General features: G+C 51.3%; 1 protein-coding gene across 2 annotated transcripts; it reads left to right on the top strand.

Annotated features, from left to right (window-relative positions):
- Positions 1 to 3,119: 3,119 nt before the first annotated feature.
- Hdac11 (histone deacetylase 11) lies at positions 3,120 to 20,447 on the top strand. 2 transcript variants are annotated; one of them, XM_032906101.1, is made up of 10 exons: positions 3,120 to 3,218; positions 3,773 to 3,921; positions 5,521 to 5,621; positions 11,237 to 11,353; positions 11,901 to 11,943; positions 13,455 to 13,531; positions 14,483 to 14,545; positions 15,062 to 15,158; positions 18,030 to 18,208; positions 18,837 to 20,447. In XM_032906101.1, coding segments are annotated over exons 1-10 (1,044 nt in total). In that variant the 5' UTR covers positions 3,120 to 3,216; the 3' UTR covers positions 19,053 to 20,447. The 2 variants fall into 2 exon arrangements, with proteins under 2 accessions (XP_032761992.1, XP_032761993.1); XM_032906102.1 differs by lacking the exons at positions 11,237 to 11,353; positions 11,901 to 11,943; positions 13,455 to 13,531.
- Positions 20,448 to 21,333: the final 886 nt, after the last annotated feature.

Here is a 21,333-nt window from a genome sequence, read left to right as displayed (position 1 = left end):
AATCGTTGCTGCCGTTGCTATGGCGACGTTGCTAAGGCAACAGTGTGCTCCTTGAGGATCTGCAGCCTGCTTCCCTGCCTCAGGTGTATTTGGCTCTCTTCTTGTCAGTTCAGTCTGGGGCGGGCAGGCTGTCAATCAGCAGTGCCACCAGCTTAGACTTGCTTGAGCTTGGTAGCTGTCAGAAAGCTCCGTATGGGAGCCCCTGCAACCCCTACCCCCTAAACATTGCACAGAAAATTCTGTACTCAGATTGGGTTAGTTGTGGTGGTGGTGATGGCGGTGGTGCTGGTGCTGACGGTGCTGATGGTATCAAACCCAGGGCTATGCTAAGTCCAGTACTCTACCATGGAGCTACACCTGCATTTCTTGCTCATTGTAATTAAAAGGTAAAGTGAATGGTGTGAAAGGGAAAGAATAATAAACATACAATGTTCAGTAAGTCCGTGTCCTATCACGACGATGACATTATAAAGTGAAAAGCCACCTCTTTGAAGCAGCCTTCTGTGGTTGCTGTGAACCTGGGCCTCGGAGCCTCAGCTTGTACACTTTGCAATAATACATGTAGAACTTATGATTTTTGTGTCCTTTTTAAAAGATCTGCCCCTCCTGAGAGCTGGAGAAATGACTTGGTGGTTAAGAGCACTTGCAGAGGTTGGGGATTTAGCTCAGTGGTAGAGCACTTGCCTAGCAAACACAAGGCCCTGGGTTCGGTCCTCAGCTCCGAAAAAAAAAAAATTAAAAAAAAAAAAAAAAAAAGAAGAGCACTTGCAGATATTGCAGAAGACCTGGCGTTAAATTCCTAGTGTCCACATGGTGGCTAACAACTCCAATTCCAGGGGATCTGATGCTCTTTCCTGACTTCTGTGGACATTGCATACATACATGGTACATAGATGTAAACAAAAGCAAAAATCCATATGTGTTTTGAAAAGCAAATGCTTGGTTTCTCCCACTAGCCCTTGGGCTTGGCTGAGGCTCTCTGCTCTGTCTACTGCGTGCACAGCTTTGGCCCTGTTGCTGGGTCTTAACGGATGTGCTAGACTGCCATAACAAAGAGGCCCTCAAGTCGAACCACTCAAATCACACAGCTCGTTCTCACATCTGTGACCTTGCAGACAGGTGGTTCAGCCTGCTGTGAGAGTCTGAAGAGATTCACAGTCTCCAGTGTTCCTCAGACTACCTCCTTCCTCAGCCACAAAAACCAAACCTAGCTCACGCTGTTAGACTAACTCTGCTCTCTTGGGCCTCAGCTGCTAGGTGCTGAATGCTCTGACTCGTTCTCCTAACCCGATGCTCACCTGTGCAGCTTCCCAACCTCCAGAGCGAGTCTCCTGAGACCAGCCTCATGTGTTTGTGTGTCTCTTGTGTGTTTGCCTTAAGTTTTATGTATTTATCCACACCCCTGATATTTGGGCAAGTGACTTCGCCTTCATTATTTTGCCTCAGTTTCTCTTGTATAAAATGGGGAAAATTTTGCCTTCCAGGGTTGTTTAGAGTTCAGTGTGAATGAGGCTTTGGGGACTGACTTAGCACTATGTTACTGACTGGCACTCAGGAAGAGCTGATGTTATCTTCGGAGTCTCTCAGCTTCCCCAGAAGGTGCACAGTCAACATCACCTCATTCATCTCTAGATGTAGCACTGAAAGCCCAGGAAATGGGTTCAACCTTCCAAGGCCAGGGTGCTGGCAGATGGCCCAGGCTGGGCTGAATATAGGCTCAAGCTTCATTGTACCAGAGGAATCAGGAAAACTCCCCTCCCAGTTTGTAATAACCAAATGCTGTTCCTTCTTCCTCCCAAGCCCATAGCGGCTTTGACTCATAAGTCCACTGTCTGATTTACTACAGTTCAAGCTCTGTAACTCCTAGCACATAGGCTAGGTCATGGTGTGGAAACTCCCGCAAACTTCTTCTTTTTTTTAAAAGATTTATTTATTTATTATATATAAGTACACTCTCTTCAGACACACCAGAAGAGGGCATCAGATCTCATTACAGATGGTTGTGAGCCACCATGTGGTTGCTGGGAATTGAATTCAGGACCTCGGGAAGAGCAGTCAGTGCTCTTAACCACTGAGCCATCTCTCCAGCTCCCTCCCGCAAACTTCTAAGAACAATGAATTGCCTTTGTCCCCTGAACTGAAGGCAGTGTCTTCTCCGGGTCAGCCCCACTACCCATGGCTGGTAGTAACTCCTGACTGACCTCACACTCCTACAGACAATTTTTTCCCCATCTCATCTTTGAGAATCTATATCTTGTTTTCTGAAAATTATCTAACAGTAGACACATCAGAGGCATTCTTCCAAACTGTCAGCCCACATTAGGACTTGGCTGGCAAATACATGCTGTTGGTGCTCATGCCAGAGAGACTGAGTTCAATCCTTGGAACTTACACAAAGGTAAGGAGGGGAAAACTTGTCCGACCAGAGCTGACTTCCGATCTTCACATATGCATTGTGGCATGTGCCTCATGCCCCAAAAATCAAAACAACAACAAATGTTGCGGGTTCCCTTCACATGAACCTGTGGCCCCTGGGCTCCCAGCTGCCATGTTAGTCCCTGGCTGCTCCTCTGGTCAGCTGCTCCTGTTTGGTTGATGAAGACAGCTGGACCAACAGAGGTCCATTGTCTCTTCTTCTGACCTCCACTGTTGGGGCCTCCCAGGCTCCAGCCATTACAGACAGCCCCAGCTGTCGGTCAGCTTCCAGGTTCAGGGTATAGGGGAATAGAGACAGGAGAAATGTTCAGTTATACACGACTGGACCAGACCTGATCTACAATAGGGAAACAGGTTCAGGGCATTTTATGATTAAGTGGGAAGTGCTTATACCACGGTGAAATGGCCACAGATAGTACAGGAATGGAGGGCTGCACTCCAGGAAAGAACATATAGCAGGGCTGATAGACCCAGAACAGACATCTCACCACCACACAGTGCAGGGAAGCCAATGGACACATCAACTAAGCAAGTGTCTGTTTATTTCTACCCTGGGAATAAGGGCGGAGCTGCGCATAACCACGCCCCCCAGGCGGCACTCCATTGGGTGCGTCTCCTTGGCCGGCGCGGTCCGGTTGTCTGTGACGCAGCCGCAGGCCAGAACTCCACCCCCAGCTCCCAGCGCTATGGAGGCGTGTTCTGCGTAGGCCCTCCCCGCTACACCCCTCCCAACCCTCCCCGTGCGGAGTGGTGTCCAGAGCAGGCAGGGCCGGCTGCGGGATGTGAGTGTGCGGGTTCGCGCGTGGGGCCAAACATGGGTTCTGGGGATCCCCGTGGGCACGGAGGGACAGTAGGAGGAGGGCAGGGTGACCGTGCGGGCGAACGGTGGGTCTCCCTTCCGCAGGGCACCGCGGTGGGCTGCAGGGCTGCGACGAGGGCACAGCCTCCTGCAATCGCGGTCTACGCACTACTTCCCCCACCCCACCCCCCTGCGCGTTTTGTTCCCAGCAACACAGATGCGTGAGCTAACTCGTGTGACAGCCACATTCCAGCCCTCTACACCCTACACCCCGCCTTCCCCCGTGCAGGCCTTGGGCCTTGGCGCCAGTAACTCCTGAATACACCTGGCACTGGCATGTGACCTTGGGCACACCTGGTTCCCAGAGCTGCTGTGAGGACTGTGTTGGAAGCTGGTTTAGTCAAAGCCAGCCAGAGTTCAGGAAGGAGCTGTTTTCATTTCTGTTGGTTGTTAAGTGACCTGGTGTGAGTGGGGAGGGGGAGACTCTTTCCACAAGGAAGCTGTTGTCTATATCTGCGTCTCTTCTGCACGTTGAAGGCCTCACGCAACACAGCTGTACCAGCATGTACCAGAGAAACGCTGGCCCATCGTGTACTCTCCACGTTACAACATCACCTTCATGGGCCTGGAGAAGCTGCACCCCTTTGATGCTGGAAAATGGGGCAAGGTGATCAACTTCCTGAAAGGTAAGAGCCCCCCAAGACTGGCATCCACTTCCTCCATTTTCCTGTTCTCACCACCTCCTCAAACTTGCATCTACCTTCTCCATTTTTTCCTTCTTCAGGTCCTCATCACCCCCCTCAGTCCTGCATCTGCCTCCTCCATCCCTGTATTCATCACATCCTTATCTGCTTTCAGCCCCCAGACGGCCTCTGCCCTGCTGTTAAAGGGTCTTTCCAGACAGGCTGCCAAGCAAGAAGGGCCCTGTCTTGTATTCCCACCAGTTAGATCTAGTCCCCGTCTCCCTCCCTAAAAATCTAGAGCAAGCTCCTAGCTCTGTGTTGTGCAGAAAATAGGATCAAATTAGACATTAATAACACAGCTGTTTCTGTTGGGCTTGTTTTTGTTCCTCTGGTGACCTCCTATCTACGGCAAGTGGTACAGCTTTCCCCTCCGCTGTAGGGACCAACCTGAACATCCACAGGAAATCATGGACTAGAAAGCACACAGGTGACGTGTGGTGTTATTGTAAGCCTGGGATACTAGCCTTGCACATCTGTTGCCTGCACAAATGGTTTCCTGCTGTTGCTCTCTGCCCTGACCTGGGCTCCTGCCTCTTTCCGTGGCACAGCAGAAGGGCTCTTCATCCCCCTCAGCTGGGAGTGAGCAGCCAGTCCCTTTGAGGATGAGGAAGGATGGGAGGTAGGACCACAGGGCAGGCTCCTTGGGCGCCCAGGTAGGAAGGGAGCTGACTGAGTCTGGAGGTGTCAGAGGCCATGGGACACTGTGGGAGGGAGCCCCTGCCTGGATCTCTGTATAGATGTGGATGGGACTGGTTGGTTTCTGAGCATGACTCATTGACAGTAGACCCTAGATTCTGATTTCTCTAGAACCAGAGCATCATGGCCCAGTCTCACCGGACTTTGGGGGAAGTGTCTGCTCTCTCAGCCTCAGTTTCTTTTGCAGAATGAAATGAATCTTTGGTAGCCATATACAGAAACCTGTCCCTGCAAGCCACTCAGACACCCCGGTGTCCCCTATACCACCTACTCCTATGTTTACTGCATATTTTAAAATGCTTTGAGATTTTTTAAAAACTTAACTTTGTTTTAAAAGGAAACACATGTCCTCAAAATGGGAAAAGGCAGTTTCACTTGCCATAAATAGAAGGTTGCAGCAGGAAGATAGTGCTCTGAAAACAGCAGTTGCGCAGCTCTGGCTTCTGCTGCCTGTGAGCCACTGCTCTCCTTTGGTTAGCAAGGGGCATGCTCAAGGCTCAGGCAGAGGAAAGGCCACATTGTCCCGAGCCACCTGTGGAGGGAGAGTTGCGCTGAAGAGCTTTTTCTACCTTGAGAACAATCCTGTTGTTTGTGCTGTCTGCTTCTGGAAGTCATCCATCTGTACCTGAGTTCACCTGGTGGCCGTCAGCAGCACGGAAAATAGGGAAATGGCTGTGTGTTTCCAGTGCCCCACACTGGCCTAGGGAGGCAGCCGTTCTCAACCCACAATTTCACTGTGTGCTGAGGGGCTGCCAGGGGCTAGCCTGCAGCCTGAGGGAGGAGGGTCTAGAGGCTGGACCTGCTTTGAGAGCTGGGAAGGAAGCAGGGTCTCCTCTGTGGTTCCAGAAGAGAAGCTGCTGTCTGATGGCATGCTGGTGGAGGCGCGGGAGGCCTCGGAGGAGGACCTGCTGGTGGTGCACACAAGGCGCTATCTCAACGAGCTGAAGGTACAGTACCAGGATCTTTGGGCTGTGGTGGGGAGCAGTGGCTGGAGGGGGAGAAGCTCAGCTTTAGGGGTCCTGTCCCCAGCACAGGGGAGGTTCTTAAGATAAGGAGGGGGCCATAAGATATCTCTGTGGGTAGTCAGCTCCCCATTGTCAGGGTATATGCAGATGGGGTGTGCAGACAGAACCCCTTAGAGGTTTGGGCATATTAGTGGCTTTCAGCCTATGCCCTGGACAGGGCTCAAAGGCCGCTGCTGGCATTGCTTTAGTGGGAGGGGGACATTGGCCCTTGTCCTGTCCACAAGGCCACTTTATTCTGTCCTATTTCTGGAGTGGCCAGAGACACTATTCCAAGGCCTCCTTATAAATGAAAATTCTTGGGCTAAAATGGCTTTGAAATGCCCCCAGGGCTCGGGAGGGAACATAAAGATGGTGGTGGGGGCAGATAGAGGTGTCTGGGGTGGACTGCAGAAGATCTTCCCCTCCCATATGGGTCATGTGGTTGGTTGCCGCACTGCTGGACCCAACATGACTACAGGACCTGCTTTTTCAAGAGAAGCCAGAATGCTGCTTATTAAATGATATTCTCAGATTTCTTCCTTTTTTCTATTTTTTTTTTTTTTTGCTTTGTGATTTTCTGGGGGGTGTTTTTTGTTTTTAGTTTTTATGATTACTGGGACTTAGCATGTTAGGCAAGCACCCCGCCACTGAGCTCCAGCCCTAGCCCCACCCTGATTCTGAATGTGTTAACGGTAAGCTTTTAAATCCCAACTGTAGGCCACACTGGGCTACCACTGTCTGCCCGTGGCCTCTTCGCACAGGAGATTGTAAACTCCTATTGGAAGTCAAGGTCTTTAATATATCCTTTATGTGACAGGTTGGGAGTGGGGGGGTGGGCATGGTTGCTAGTCTGCCCTGGCTGGAACTACATCAGGGTGCCATTGAGTCTCTACCTCAGGGAATGAGAGTTCTGGTCCCCAAGTTTCCTGTCAGAGCCCATGGCTTCAGGACTCTACAGATGGCAGAAGTCAACAGGCTGCTTCACTCTGTCTGGAAAGACCTTGGCTCAGGAGTAGTTTGTGCCTCCTCAAATCACTTGGGGGGGGGTGCTGTTAAACATGGGGAGGGCCCTTGTGGGCCTCTATTCAGGACTAGGGCCACAGCTGTTGCCTCTTTTCCCTCCATCCATGGCCTGAGCTGTGAGAATTCTAGATGGGCCATGGCAGTGTGAGCTTGGGAAAGATTGCCAGGAAGACGCTGGCTCCCAGGAGAGAGGTGTGAGGTGTTGGCTAGAAGCCCAGTGCCTGGCTGCCCTGGTTTCCTGGGGCCCAGACATGCGTGATTAGTCCACAGCCCAGAAGCCTGGCCAGGAGTCAGAGGTGGGAGGGGAAGGCAGGGGTAAGATGCTCTGAGTTTGGACAGGGAGAGACCAAAACAGAGTGGGGCCTGGATGAGGCAGAGGCTGGGGGATAGTTACTAGGATTCCACCCATTTATAAAACCTCATGGGAAACTTACAGAGCAGGGGTCCCAAAGACTATGGAAGCAGCATAGTCTGTGAGTCCCAAATAGGAAATAAGAGCAGAGATGGGGTGGGGTGTGGGGGGAGAGTGGGGTGGAGGTGGGGGAGGGGTGGCTCAGCTATATCAACATAACACATAGCTATTCACCAAGAGGATGGGCGATGTAACACTTGGCTCCACGCTCTGTGGGAGCCAGATCAAAGGGAGAAACATAGCTTTTGTAATACACCAGGTCTTGTGTGAGAGTCTGGAAAGCTGAGGAGGAAACATGGGTTTTTATCTTGAGTACCACGAACAGGTTTGCAGTGGGGGAGTGATGGGTGAGGTGCTGTTGCCACTCAGGTGAGCTCCGTTATCTAATGTACAACTCAAGCACACCTCCCCCACCCCGTGTCTGCATTGTCTGTCCCTTCCCTCTACTGTGGGCATCCCAAGTGGTGTCTGGCAAGTCTCCAGGTTCCCAGGGTGGGGGTTCTTGGGTCTTTCTGTGGGTGTTGTGTACCATCTTCCCTCCCTGCTGCCTCATCCACTCTCCACACACCTGCCTGGTGTGGGAAGCCTGCACTGCTGCGGCCTCCCATCCCAGTGACTAGGGCACCAAATGGGAACAGTGACATAGGTGCAGGAGCACCTACTGAGTATACAGCCTAGGGCTGGGCCCATTAGGACTGGAATCTTGGCTATGTCAGTACTGTGTTTTACTTGCTGTGAACTCTAGGGCCCTGTCCCTAGGAGCAGGTCAGAGCTGGGAAGCTCCTGATGTCTGTCCCTGAGCACCACCAGCAAGTTCATAACCAAGTGCACACTGTTTTGGGTCCTTCAGGGAGGGATGGAACCAGAGACCAAGTCCGTCTCCTATGGAGAGCATAGAAGAAATGTAACTTGCCGTCGGGTGCCAAGCACTCGCAGAATGGGGGGCAGCAAAGTAGGGCGTGGAGGACAGTGAGTCCAGCAGGCCTTAAGGGAGTGAGCGGGGCTCTAAGCATGAGCCACAAGTGCAAAGGCCCATCTCTCCTTTTAAAAAATATGGTTAACCACATATATCACAGTCCATAAGGCTCAGCAGCGTCTCCCATCATCCATCCATGTGATATCACGACCTATAGCTGTTCCTGTCACCCTTGCTCCCTGGTATTCCCCGCCCTCTGCCTGGTCTCCGCCCACTTCTACCATGCCTCCACAGATCATGTACTTTGTACTTGACTCAGTACAGATGGAGTCAGTATGTGAGCTTTGGCATCTGGCTTGCCTCACCACACAGCCTGTTGAGCATTTTCTTCCCCAGCGGCCGGGATTGAGAGCTCAAGCATGCAAGACAAGTGCTTTGCCAGGAAGCCACACATGGCCCAGTACACATCCCTCTTCATGGATGCATAATACTCTACCATGTGGTGTACCACATCATGTTTGTCCATTAGCTTATGCACATGTAAGCCACTTCTCCATCTTAATGATTGGCAGTCGTGTTGCTATGGATATACCCTTATGCATTTGTTTGAATACCTAATTTCGGTTATTTGGGGGTGTGCACCTGCTCTGTACCAAGAAAATACCTAGCACAGCCATGTCAATTTCGAATGAATGAGTTTATTATGCTTATAGCAAGCAAAAGTTAAATAACAACTAGCAGATGAAAGCAGGAGAGAGCCCAGGAGGACATCGAATCAGGAGCCTACAGCACCCGGCACAAAGCATTGGATTCATCTTACTGGTGATATAAGAAGAGTAACAGAGCCCAGGGATGTCTGTGAGTTTAGGTCGGTCTGTCTGTCTAATATTAGGCAAGCACTCAACTACTAGACTACATCATCAATCTCTTCCTCTTTAAAATGTATTTTAAAAACCCTTTAATTCTGAGACAAAGTTGGTGTGAGCTCATAATCTTTACACTCAGCCTCCCAAGCTGAAGGATTTACAGGCCCCAGGGCCCCACTGTTTTATTTTAGATTAAGGATTGTCAGTACTAGTGTACCTCTGAAGGGGATAGACACAGATGCCGTGCCTCTATGGGTGGTGACACAGACGTGCTGGTAGCTGTGTGCAGGTCTGCTATAGTCTCTGGGTAGCTAGGACAGTGTTCTAAGGAGAGAATGACAGGGCTCTCCAGCAGGACCCCTTCAGCAGGCTTCCACAGTTACGCCCGACGAGACAGGCACAGAGGGAAACGGCTGCACACAAAATCACACAACTGAGGCAGAGCCCAGAGGGGACTTGAGAGCCCTATTCCAGCCCTGCGTAACCCGACCAGCCTACAGCTCTTGTCCCTCCCAAGTTTGTCATAGGGCACTCTGGGTGGGTCCTGCCTACTCATCTGGGCTGCACATCCCAGATAATCTTATCCGTCCCTTGTTGTCCCTTACACACGCACACACACACACACCAGGGCCCTTCTCAGTTGCTCTGTCTTCTATCACTATAGTGTCAGTGTCACTGGGAAGACCCATATCCGCTCGTTCTAACCATTGTAACAACCATCTCCCTGGCCCACAGCCCACTCTGCCAAACCCTTTTTCCCTCTTTCTCCAGATCCCAGCCACAACCCACTCCTACCTTGTACCCAGTGTTTTATTTGGTCACCAGCAGGTTTTTTTTCCCTGAGCAGTGATGCCTGATAAAGCCATCATGATGGACACATCCTAAATCAGCTCCTTCCAACCACCACCTCTGCGTCTGGCCAGCATTGTAATATGCCTGAAGTAACCAAGGCACAGGGTTCTCAGTAAACAATGTATGCTTTGCTTTGTTTTGTTTCTTTGAGGTAGGGTCTTGTGTAGCCAGGGTTCGCCATGGACTCCATAGTCTTCTGCCCCTACCTCCCAAGCTGGGATGACAGGCGTATGCTACCACACGGCCTTTAGTTCAGAATTGACTCCTACGTGCAGGCTCATATATTTGGGCCCTTTGTTCTCAGGTTTAACCAACCAGAGAGGGAGAATATTCTTAAAATGACAGTGCATCAATTTTAGCATGCACATTTCTCGTGTCACTCCCTAAACTGCGTCATACACTTCTCTCAGCGCGGTAACATGGCCCAGGTCATAAGCAATGTAGGCATGATTTATGCAGGAGGGTGTGCTCAGGTTCCACTTAAATATGACTCCATTTACACGTGGGCCTGGCGTCCTCTCGGATCTTGGTGAAAGCATGGAACCGCTCTCTATAAAAGTAGACCAGGCAGGGTGTAGCAGCGCAGCACTTGGAGGTAAAGGTAGGCATCCCTGAGTTGGAGGCCAGCCTGGTCTACATAGAACCAGGACACCCAGGGATGTGCAGAGAGATCATTGTCTCCAACAGAAAGAGCAAGGAACAGCAGATGGAGCTAGGCACACCAGAGCCGGCTCTGCAGAGCCTAGCAGGAAGGAATGGAGTCGGGATTGGAAGTGCAAGAAAAATAACAAAGTAGCTCACATCAGCTGGAGATGGGCCTCAGAGGCTCCCTGCGATTTTAGTTTTGAGTTCTGGCTTTCCTTTTCTGTGCCTCTATACTGCTCTGACAGTATGCTGTGAACCTGTGCTAGCAGACCAGGTCCTGAGCCACAGAAGACCACAGAAGATGCTTCCTTGCCCTGCCCTATCCAGCTACTTGCATTCCTGAACTCAATTCTTTGCCATAAATTACATCTTTGGCCTAAAGCCTGCATCTGGGGGCTCTTGTTCACTGTTTACCTTCTGTAGGTGTTACCTTCTCTGAAGGCCCTCTCCCTTCCCGTGAAGACTTCTGTCATAGCACCTGCTGGCTTGTTAACCTTGGCTATAAGTGTCCTAGCCCAGACAGGACCCCAAGCCCAGCTGGATGTCTCATGGGCTCTAAGTACTTAGAAAGTGCTGACTGACACTTGGCTACACAGAAACAAGGCCCTCCTGGTTAGTACTGGGCTGTGGGAAGCAGAAGAGCCCGGGCAGGCTCAGCACAGCCTGCATTCCTTAGTGTAGACACCAGAGGGCAGAAGAGTGCCTCAGAATGCTATCATCAACTTCTCTGTGCTCAAGCACAAAGCTGGGACTCAAAAGCGGCTCCCAGCTGTCACCTCCCAAGGAGAGGAGCCACCATGCCCAGGCCTGGCATCGAGTTTGACTTCCATGTCTCTTTCCACAGTGGTCCTTTGTGGTGGCTACCATCACTGAGATCCCCCCTGTCATCTTTCTCCCCAACTTCCTTGTGCAGAGGAAGGTGTTGAGGCCCCTGCGGACCCAGACTGGAGGCACCATCATGGTAGGCTGGGTGGGCTGTGCAGCTCCAGGCCCCTACCCCACTTTGCCCTCTAGGGACTTGTCTCATCCAATAACAATTTTACTCACTGTGTTTGTACCCCAACAAGCATATGTTCTACCCCTACTCGCTGCTGGGGGCCCAGTTGAGGGACACTTTGTGTCAAAATCAATGAGGTCTGTCCCAGCCATGGTCACTGTGCTCTGGCACTGCCATAATTTTGTATTGATTGCCATTCACCCCAATTGCCTGCAGGTTCACACCCACCCGCTTTCGATATTCCTGCAAGCAGACCGTCTCTTTTTTTCCATTTGAAAAGCCATGTGGGAATCCTCAGCTCACCTCACTTGAATCTCTGGTGTTTTCCCTGTAAAACTGGGAGGGCTGCTCTGAACCCTTCCCCACTCCCCTGGTTGCCACTGGTCTGTTGAGAAATGAGGTTCTGCCTCATTCTACCTGTGCCCTATTCCTGCCCCAGAGCTTACATTGAATGAATACCTGCCTGCCTCAGGATGAGGCCTGAACTCCTACCCTTTGCTTGTTTCCAAAGGCGGGGAAGCTGGCTGTGGAACGAGGCTGGGCCATCAATGTTGGTGAGTGCTGGAGCTTCAGAATGTCTGGCTGTCCTGGTGGGGATGGGAGGGGTCCGGGGACAGAAGGACAGAAAGCCCTCAGAGCCAGCTCAGTTGCCTGGAGATATATACAGCCTTCTTGTTCCTGTGTGGGCCCCATGGGTACCTCTCTCTGCTGTGAGGTATTTGTTCTGAGACTGCCCCACCCAACATTTACATATTTCCAGTGACAGGGAGTTCTCTTCCACCCAGAGAGCCTGTGCTATCCCTCAGGTAGGTTCCTGGGTGTGTCTGTGTGGAATTAGTTGCCTCCGTGTGGCTCTCCTGAAAGGGTCCATCTTTCTGGGTCTAGGCCAGTGGAAGGGCTTGGTTATGGGATGAGTGGAGAGGCCCAGGCTAAGTGCCACATCAGGGGCCAGTGCTTTCTGGTTCTGTGTGGCCTCTGCAGTCTATCTTCACAGACCTTGACAGTTGAAGAAGCTCATTCCTAGCAGCCTTCCTTGTCTGTTGCATAGTTGTCTTAAGAGGACACTACTGACTTGTGCAGGACTCTGTAGCAGGACCTGATCCCTTTTGTGAACTCTGCATGGCCAGGGACCATGACTTGTCCTGCTAGAATTGCCAGGTACCCAGCATTAGACCTGGCATAGCCATGGTATTAGGATACCCAGTTGCATAGGCACATGGGTAATTTATGCCCTGTGTGTCTGTAACATAGTTCCCAGTGCATGGAGGATCTCAGTGATACTCCTATCATGGATACTAGGATCTGGTTAGTGAACATCTAGGTCCTGATGAAGCCTGGATTTTGCTAATGGTACAAGGCTTGGTTTGCTTGTTGTGTTTTCTGGGCATGTTGTTGGTCCTCTCTGTGCCCGGGGCGGCTCATCTGGTAGAGGGTCTGGTGAAGATGGAGCTCCCTTCTGGCCTATAGAGAGGCTTCCAGCTGGCTGCCCTGTTAGGCGTGGACGAGGCAGGTGCTTCATGTGCATGGTCCCAGCTTCACACTGTCAGGGTGGGGATAATTTTGGACCTCCATTTTGGAAGGTTCCTAGAACCCAGGGTCTTCAGGGATACAGGGACTGTAGCAGCTTACTAGCCATTTTAGGAGAAGGCAGGCAGCAGCAGCTCTCTAGTCCAAAGCAACAAGGATTCCCAGACTCTGCCTCAGGGTTTGGGATGGCATGGACAGCTATGCCCAGCAGAGGATACCCTTCCTAGCCATCTCTGTTCACTAGGAGGTGAACCTGGGTCCAAAGCAAGCCTGCTAATGCTGCCCCCTTTCTGGTCTGGGAACCCGGGGCAGCTCAGCTGGCTGACATGACTGGGTCTCCTCGAAAAGTGGCTTTTACTGTGGGATGAGGTGGTTATGCCATCGAACTACCTCTTGACCTAGAGTGATGACATACTCCCAGGTATTCTGTTCACTTGGCCAACCTGGAATCCCAACAGTAGGTGCATGTGGGGATGGGAGAGAGGTAGAGGGAACCCAGATCTGGTTCTGACCAACACCACTGTCTGGCTTTCTGCAGGTGGTGGCTTCCACCACTGCTCCAGTGACCGTGGTGGGGGCTTCTGTGCCTATGCAGACATCACACTGGCTATCAAGGTGTGTCTCTGAACCTGTGGTACCTTGCCTCTAAAGACCCCATCATCCCATAGCTTACCACACACTCTAGGGGAGGAAGGTGGGCTCACAGTGGGGAGGGCCTTCCTCACAGTGGAGAAGGGCTTCTCTAGCTGCTCAACCTGGCTGGGACTCAAACTGGACCTAGCAACTTCCAGCCACTAGAAGACCTGTCTGTTGCAGGAGGGAGTCATCACAGCCTCCCGAGTGCTGGGAGTAGGTGTGGGTGGAGGGACAGGCAGGTTTCAGGACTGTGGGTATGAAGAAGGGTGTGGCTGAAGTGGGGAGGAGTGAGGCAAGCACAGGTTAGGATCCTGGTGACAGCAGAGCTCCCCACAGCTGGTGTCGATTTCATATCCTAACTCCTTCTCTTGCTCCTCCCCTCACTGAACCCTTGAGCATCACTCTGAGGAAGCTGAGTGAAGGGAGCTTGCCCACTCTGTGGGTCTGTGGAACTCCTGAGTCCCCAGTGTGCTCTCTGCCCAGTGTCATGCTGGGTGCCAGGCTAATAGAGTATCTGTTCTTACAGGCATGTAGATAGGCTGTCAGCAGACCTGGCTGTTAGGACTTGGAGGGAAACAGGGAAGAGGTTGGTCTCCTAGGGAGGAAGAGGCCTCAGGATTCAGCATTATAGAATGAAACAAAGTTTGGAGAGTTAAATTCTAAGGCTAGGGGGCTCATTTGTGAACCCCACATTCTCTAGGGGATCCATAACCTGATCTCTTAACCTTCAGGCCACAGTACCCTCCCTGTCCCCAGAGCCTTCCCTTCCCCTCCCCATCCTCCACTGTCTCCCCATTTCTCCTAGCACCCCTCCCCTCCTGGCAAAGTGATGTCTTACCCATTGTCCTTCCTGCTCAACCCCTTTCCTTAGTCCTCAAAGAGTTGGGTCCTCTGACTGTCCGGTTCTCACGCATCTTCTCTCCCTGTCAGTTCCTGTTTGAACGTGTGGAAGGCATTTCCAGAGCTACCATCATTGATCTGGATGCCCACCAGGTGAGCACTCTGCCGGAACCCAGGCACCAGCGCTTTCCTTTGGTGAGAGAGTCCCCTTCCCATGTCCCTGGTAGCTTCTGTCCTTGAACCCAAGGGTCTCACTGCCTCCTGTTGACCACTCATATTCCAGGCAGGAGGCTCTTTCATAAGCCTTAACTACTCTGTTTCCCTTACTCAGCTCCAAGTAAACCAAGTCACACATATACAACTCTTTGAAGTTTGTTCTCCCTGTGCCAATTACACTGATGGATGCTCCTGCAGGGCCAAGAGGGTAGCGAGGCCTGATTTCACGCTGTTTCACAGAAAGGATGAGAAACAGGGCTGGCTATACTGCAGGTTCTGAAAGAGGCTATGGGATCATATCTGGAGTGCGTCTGGCTCTGCTGGCTGTCAGCTGTCTGGCACTAGATCCCCAGGGTCAAGCCACCCGACAAAGCAGGAGGCAGTTCCTGTAGTAGTTGGGGTCCCCTCTTCCTGAGAGCAGCTGCCTGCAGTGACAGTTGTGTCTGCACATAGGGCAATGGGCACGAGCGAGACTTCATGGGCGACAAGCGTGTATATATCATGGATGTTTACAACCGCCACATCTACCCCGGGGATCGCTTTGCTAAAGGTAAGTTTCATCCCCATGCCTGTCCTCTGATGTGCCCTGTGGTTACCACTAAGCCACTCATTTATCTGTAGTGTTCCCAGGAAGTGAGTGCTCTTACTATACCCATAAGCACATGGGGACTTATGAGAGTCACTTGACCCCAAGACCACAGGAATACACACCAGGGCTCTTCACATTAGAGTGAGCAGAGAGAGAGAGAGAGAGAGAGAGAGAGAGAGAGAGAGAGAGAGAGAGAGAGAGAGAGAGAGAGAAAGAAACAGCGAGACATAGAGAGACAGAGAGAGACAGAGAGACAGAGAGAGGGGGAAGCTGAAGAATTCTCAGAGGATTTGTTCCTTAGTTAGGTTTCTATTGCTGTGATAAAACACCGTGATCAAAAGCAACCTGGGGAGGAAAAGGTTTATTTCAACTCACAGTCTCTATATAGTTCATTTAGGGAAGGAACTCAGATGGAAATCCAAGGTAAGAACTGAAGCAGAAGCCATAGAGGAATGCTGCTTTATTGACTTACTCCTCCCGACATGCTCAGTTTCTTTTCTTAAACCCAGGACCACCTGCCCAGGGGTGATATAAAATACAACACAGTTGCCCCCTTGTCAATGTGACAGACAAACATCACTATTCAACCACAGCCTTTCATCTCTCACTTGTCCCCAGGATGGTACGTTAATATTTATATCACAATATCACATTCCAACTTTTAAAAGTTCTAGTCTTTAAAATCTCAAGCACCTTTAAAAGTCCAGTCTTTTTAAAACATTTAAAATGTCTTTCTCAAAGTCCAAAGTTTCTCTAAAATATCCACAGTCTGGTAACTGGCTTCTTACAAGATCAGAAGAGACACTTTTTAAAAACTCTTAGAGGGAAGAACCAGAACCAGTCACAGTCGCAATCAAACCAGATCTACAGTGTATCCCCTTCATGCTTTCAAAACCAGCATCACGTGGGATATTCTAATACATTGCAAAACTCAGCTTCCAGCACAATATACAGCCTTGGTCTCCCCTGCATCCCTGCTTGTGATTGCCCTCGGCATCTGGGACCCACCCATAATTCTCTGGGCTGCAGAGGGCCTGGTCCATTTCTCCAGTTCCAGCCTCTGCAGTATACACATCCTGTGTCCTAGGCTCATGCCAGCTCCACTCCACAGCTGTTTTTGACCTTGGTGGCCATCCCAAGGTACTAGGATCTTCAGATTTCTGGAGTCTAACTCTGACGGGGTACACCTTCACTATTAAGCCTCTCCTGGCCTCTCTTAGGTCTCTTATCCTGCCACAGGGTGTCAAGCCTCAACTTTTCTCCATGTCCCCTTCATGCCTTCAAAACCAGTACCACATGGGAGACTCTAACACATTACAAAACCCAGCTTCCAGCACAATATACAAACAACCTCGGCCTCCTCTGCATCCCTGCTTGTGATTGCTGACCCTGCAGAAACACTTCCAGATTTCTGCCTTAAATGGCGCTGGTCTCTTCTTAATTATCACCAGTTCCTAGTCCCACCTGACTAGTGGCAATTGTCCCAGCAAAGCAAAGGTTTTACTCCAGCCTCTTGTTAGGCACAGATGACCCTTCAGCTCCAGCTTACAAGAACCACAGATTTTTAATACAAAACAGCCCGTGAATGACCCTTGATAGAGCCTGTGATTTCCATGAAACTTCACAGCCCAGGCCTCCATCGTCTGCATTGCTTTCAATGTTCTTGTCATCCAAGCTCCCACACTCAGTGGCTTTTCCAGCCCAAAGATCAAATGCTAACATGATATTCCTAAAATCTGTCACAGCAATGCTCCATAACCTGATACCAAAAATGAAGGCTTGGGGGGGGAAAGTGATCGGTTTAAAAAGAGCTGAGTTCAACTTCTAGCTCCCATATCCAGTGGCTCACAATCACCTATAATTCTGGCTCCAGGGAATCTGGTGCCCTCTTCTGGCCTCTGCAGGCACTGTACTAATGAACACACTGCCAAATATGTGTAATTAAGCTAATATAAAATATAAAGTGAATTAAAATATAATAAAAAATTAAAAACAGCAAAAATGGACTCAAGTATAGCCCAGGGGCTCTGAGACCAGGTTTGAAATCAGCAAGCGGCCTGCCCCACTGGTGGTGTAGTCTCAGTCAGCTTTCTGTCTCTGTGACAGAATATATAGGTCAATCCAGTACCATGTGCCCACTACTGAGGTCAGCAGCAGCCTTAGAGTGGAGCTGGCTATAGCTTGAAAGGAAGAAAGTCTGCCTTGGCCCACGGCTTTAAGGTCCCGGTCTACTTTAGTAGGCCCTGTTGTGTTGGGCTTGTTGCATTGCAGGTACCACAGCTGCATGTGTGGTAGGAAAGGCTTCTCACCTCATGACCAGAGGCAGAGACACATTCAGGGGCATGGTCCTGATACATCACTGCCAAGTTGCATTGCATCCTCTACTTTGCTTAACCCCTTAAAGGTCCAGTCATCAGTAGCAGCATCATTCAGTAGTGCCATGGGCTGGGAAGCAAGCCTTCCACAGATGAGCCTCTCAGGACATTGGGGATAAACACATGGCAGGGCTGCGTAAGCACAGGTGGTGAGGTAAGACCACTGCTGACTACCTAAACTGACCCTGGACTACTTGGAGCCTGGGCTTGAATATGTTGCGTGTTCAGTGTTGGTAGGGTTCAAGGATAGGGTCTCTAGGCCCTCAGGGATAAAATGTCAGCTTTAAACATCTGTCCTCCCACGGATGCCCCTTCACCACTCAGCTTCACTGTGGTGAGAGGCCAGACTGAGATAGAGTCAGTCCTGTTGTGGGTCTTGACAAGTTCTTGCATCGATGCCATCCTCTGCCTCAGTTTCCCTGCATTGTACTCTGGGCTGTTTGTGTCTCTTTCCCAGAGGCCATCAGGCGGAAGGTGGAGTTGGAGTGGGGCACAGAAGATGAGGAGTATCTGGAGAAGGTGGAGAGGAATGTGAGGAGGTCCCTCCAGGAGCACCTGCCTGATGTGGTGGTGTACAACGCCGGCACAGACATCCTGGAGGGAGACCGCCTTGGCGGGCTGTCCATCAGCCCAGCGGTACGTCCTCCCGTGGGGGTCACCTGAGGCTTCGCCTGTAGCCTGGCCACCATCCGACCACATATCAGTGACTTTTCTGTTGCTGTGAGAGAATCCTCTGATAAACGTGGTGACTCGGGACAAAGGGCTCATTTTAACTCACATCTCCGGAAGGAGCAGAATTATTCATGGCCGGGAAGACACAATAAGGAACATGGGGCTGGTGGGGTAGTCAAGAAGCAGAAAGAGAGCAGGAAGTGGCGCCCAGGTACTTTCTCCAGCTCTGCCAACCACAGGTCTAGGACCTTCCAGCGGGGGAGCAAGTGTTCAAACACTTGCAAACCTGTGGGAGCCATTACATATTCAAGCCACAGAGACCCTAGGGCCACCTAGGACATGTATCTATCAGCCCAGAGACACATCTTGACCCCCGAGGGGGATATTTTTAGGGATTTATCTATCTGTCAAACTGCGTGTCCTGGTGGGACAGGAAATCCATGCTCTGAGGGTTGGCAAAAGTATGAGTGCCTTATGTCTGGAGGAGATGCTAAAAGCAGCAGCCATCACACCAGGGCTAGATTTGTAGTGGTCCTTTTTGGTACCACGGGAACTCGGGCCTATTGACCTTACCCTCCCTGTCTTCCCACAGGGCATTGTGAAGAGGGATGAAGTGGTTTTCCGGGTGGTCCGAGCCCATGATATACCCATCCTCATGGTGACCTCGGGTGGGTACCAGAAGCGCACAGCCCGCATTATCGCCGACTCCATCCTCAATTTGCATGACCTGGGGCTCATTGGGCCTGAGTTTCCCTATGTCCCGGCACGGAACTCAAGCATCCCCCTGCTTTCCCGTGCTGTGCCTTGACGGCTACTCACAGAACATTATCATACCTGCCCCCCACCCCATCCACCCGCCCACCCGCCTGTGTTTGTTGCTGTCAAGACAGCTGCTAGTGAGCATGGAGGGGCAGGAAGAGCAGGAGCCAGCCTTGCTGGCCGCTCCTCCACTCCCCACCAGGTGCCCAAGGGTCTCTGGGCCTTGGGGTGGAAGAGCTGAGTCCCGGGGAGGAGCCCACTGGGATGCAAGCAGGTCATCAGGAGTCAGGGAGGACAGCTTAGCTGCAGCCACAGGGAGGACCTCTGGGATGGGGTGCCTGCTGTCCAGATCAGCCAGAAGAAGGGCCCTCCCTGACCCAGTTGGCTTACTTCCTCCGTTCAGTCTGGAGAGGGTCCCCTCCTGGATGATGGTGCCCATGGGTCTGAGGAAAGTTTCCATAGCCAGCCTCCAGGGGGCACTGGGTTCTCAGCTAACAGGTAGTAGTCTCTGATACAGATTTGGAGGTCTGAAGAAGGAAGCTGGGATTTTCCAGTTTGGGTTCCCTCAATAGATCAAGCCCCCCTATGTTGATGGGGTGGGACATTGAGAATGCCCAAGGCCCCAACTTTGGCAGTAATCTCCTCTTCAGCATGGAAACAAGTTTGGGATGAGTGTTTAGCTCAGGAGTGATTCTCCAAGCTGGAGTTTATAATGGGCTGCTCACCAGGATGGAGAGAAGGTGAGGCCCAGCAGACAAGAATGAGATGGAGACTGGCAGCCAAGCTAGCCCTAGGTAGGGCTTGCTGGAGGGAGGGCAGCCAAGGTAACATTTAGGTACAGTGGCCATGCAGACCTTGGGTGAACTGCAGTCTCCAGTGGCCTCACCCAAAGTGCCCAATTTTCATCTCTGGGGCCCTAAGGTCTACCTGCCCTCTGGCCATTCTACCCTGAAGGGACAGCCAGGGCCCTCCATGATGTAGGCAGGAAAGCACCCACCCCTAGCCAGTGATTGGCAGAATAACCAAAGGCACAGGGGGTAAGAGGATGTGGGCCAGCTGGGTTTCCTCCTGCCCTGGATCTGCCCCAACTACAGGACTCATATTCATTACCATGTGGGTATTCCCACAGCCTTCATGGCGTCCTTCATGCTCCCTCTGCTGGAGTTGGGAGGATGCCAAAGTCACCAGTTGTCTAAACCACTGACCTGGACCAAACCCCACAGTACTAATGCAGCTCCACACCCCTCTGCCATGACCTCTCTGCATCTGACTGGAGGTTCCTCCCAGGACACTGGGGAGTGGTGACAGCAGTCTGTTACTGTGGAGTTTCTCTCTGAGTACCATACAGGCTCCAGGTTGTTGCTGTGTGTTCTGAGGTAGACAGACCTGCCTCCTGAGGACCACTGGAAATAAAGATTCAAAATTCACCAATCCAGACACCGAACCAGGGCGGCTGCCCAAGATGAGTGGCTGGTGTTTTTTGTTTGTGTTTGTTTGTTTTTGTTGTTGTTGTTTTTCCATTGTCAAAGGTCTGGGGATAGCACAATTCCCATTTTAGCAGATAAGGAAACTGAGGCCCCAGATGGAGCGTGAGGAGTTTGCCCTTGGACACACATCTGTTGGTAATGAGCAGGGTTGCAACCCTGTTCTGTCAGCTCTGGACATGTATGTGAGGCTCACCCTTTGCAGGGGTGCAGGGAGGTAGGGATGCTTTACCAGTCAAAGGAGATATGGCATTCATGGCAATAAGATGACCTGGGGTTGGGATCTGGGAAAGTGAGGGGTGACAGGCTGGCAAATCTGGGCTGAGATGATGGCTCTGTGGGCGTGGCCTACCCTGCACTGTGGGTGTGGCCGGTGGGCGTGGCCAGTGGGCAGGGCCCAGCCAGGGCAGTAGGTGGAGGGGTCATCCAGCTCTGTGAAGCAGTTAGAACACAGGGGGATGTGTTGTCCCAAGGTAGGCCTCCAGTAAGGCAGGGAGGACAGAAACTTGTCAGCTTGGCAGAGTGACTAGAATGTCCCAGTGGCACAGCTGGATGTGATTTGTGATGACATGCCAAGGGGCAGGAGGGTATAAACACATGGCAGAGACTGGTAGGGTTTCCATTGCTCTGAAGAGACACCATGGCCAAGGCAATTAAAAAAATTTTTTTTAAAGATTCATCTTTTGTAAGTACACTGTATCTGTTTTCAGACACACCAGAAGAGGGCATCAGATCTCATTACAGATGGTTGTGAGTCACCATGTGGTTGCTGGGATTTGGACTCAGGACCTCTGGAAGAGCAGTCAGTGCTCTTAACCACTGAGCCATCTCTCCAGCCCAGACCAA

This window comes from Rattus rattus, chromosome 6 (genome assembly GCF_011064425.1).
Source record: "Rattus rattus isolate New Zealand chromosome 6, Rrattus_CSIRO_v1, whole genome shotgun sequence".
In the NCBI taxonomy this organism is placed as follows: domain Eukaryota; kingdom Metazoa; phylum Chordata; class Mammalia; order Rodentia; family Muridae; genus Rattus; species Rattus rattus.
Note: the sequence above shows the minus strand (reverse complement) of the source record. Positions and strands in the feature narration are given on the sequence as shown.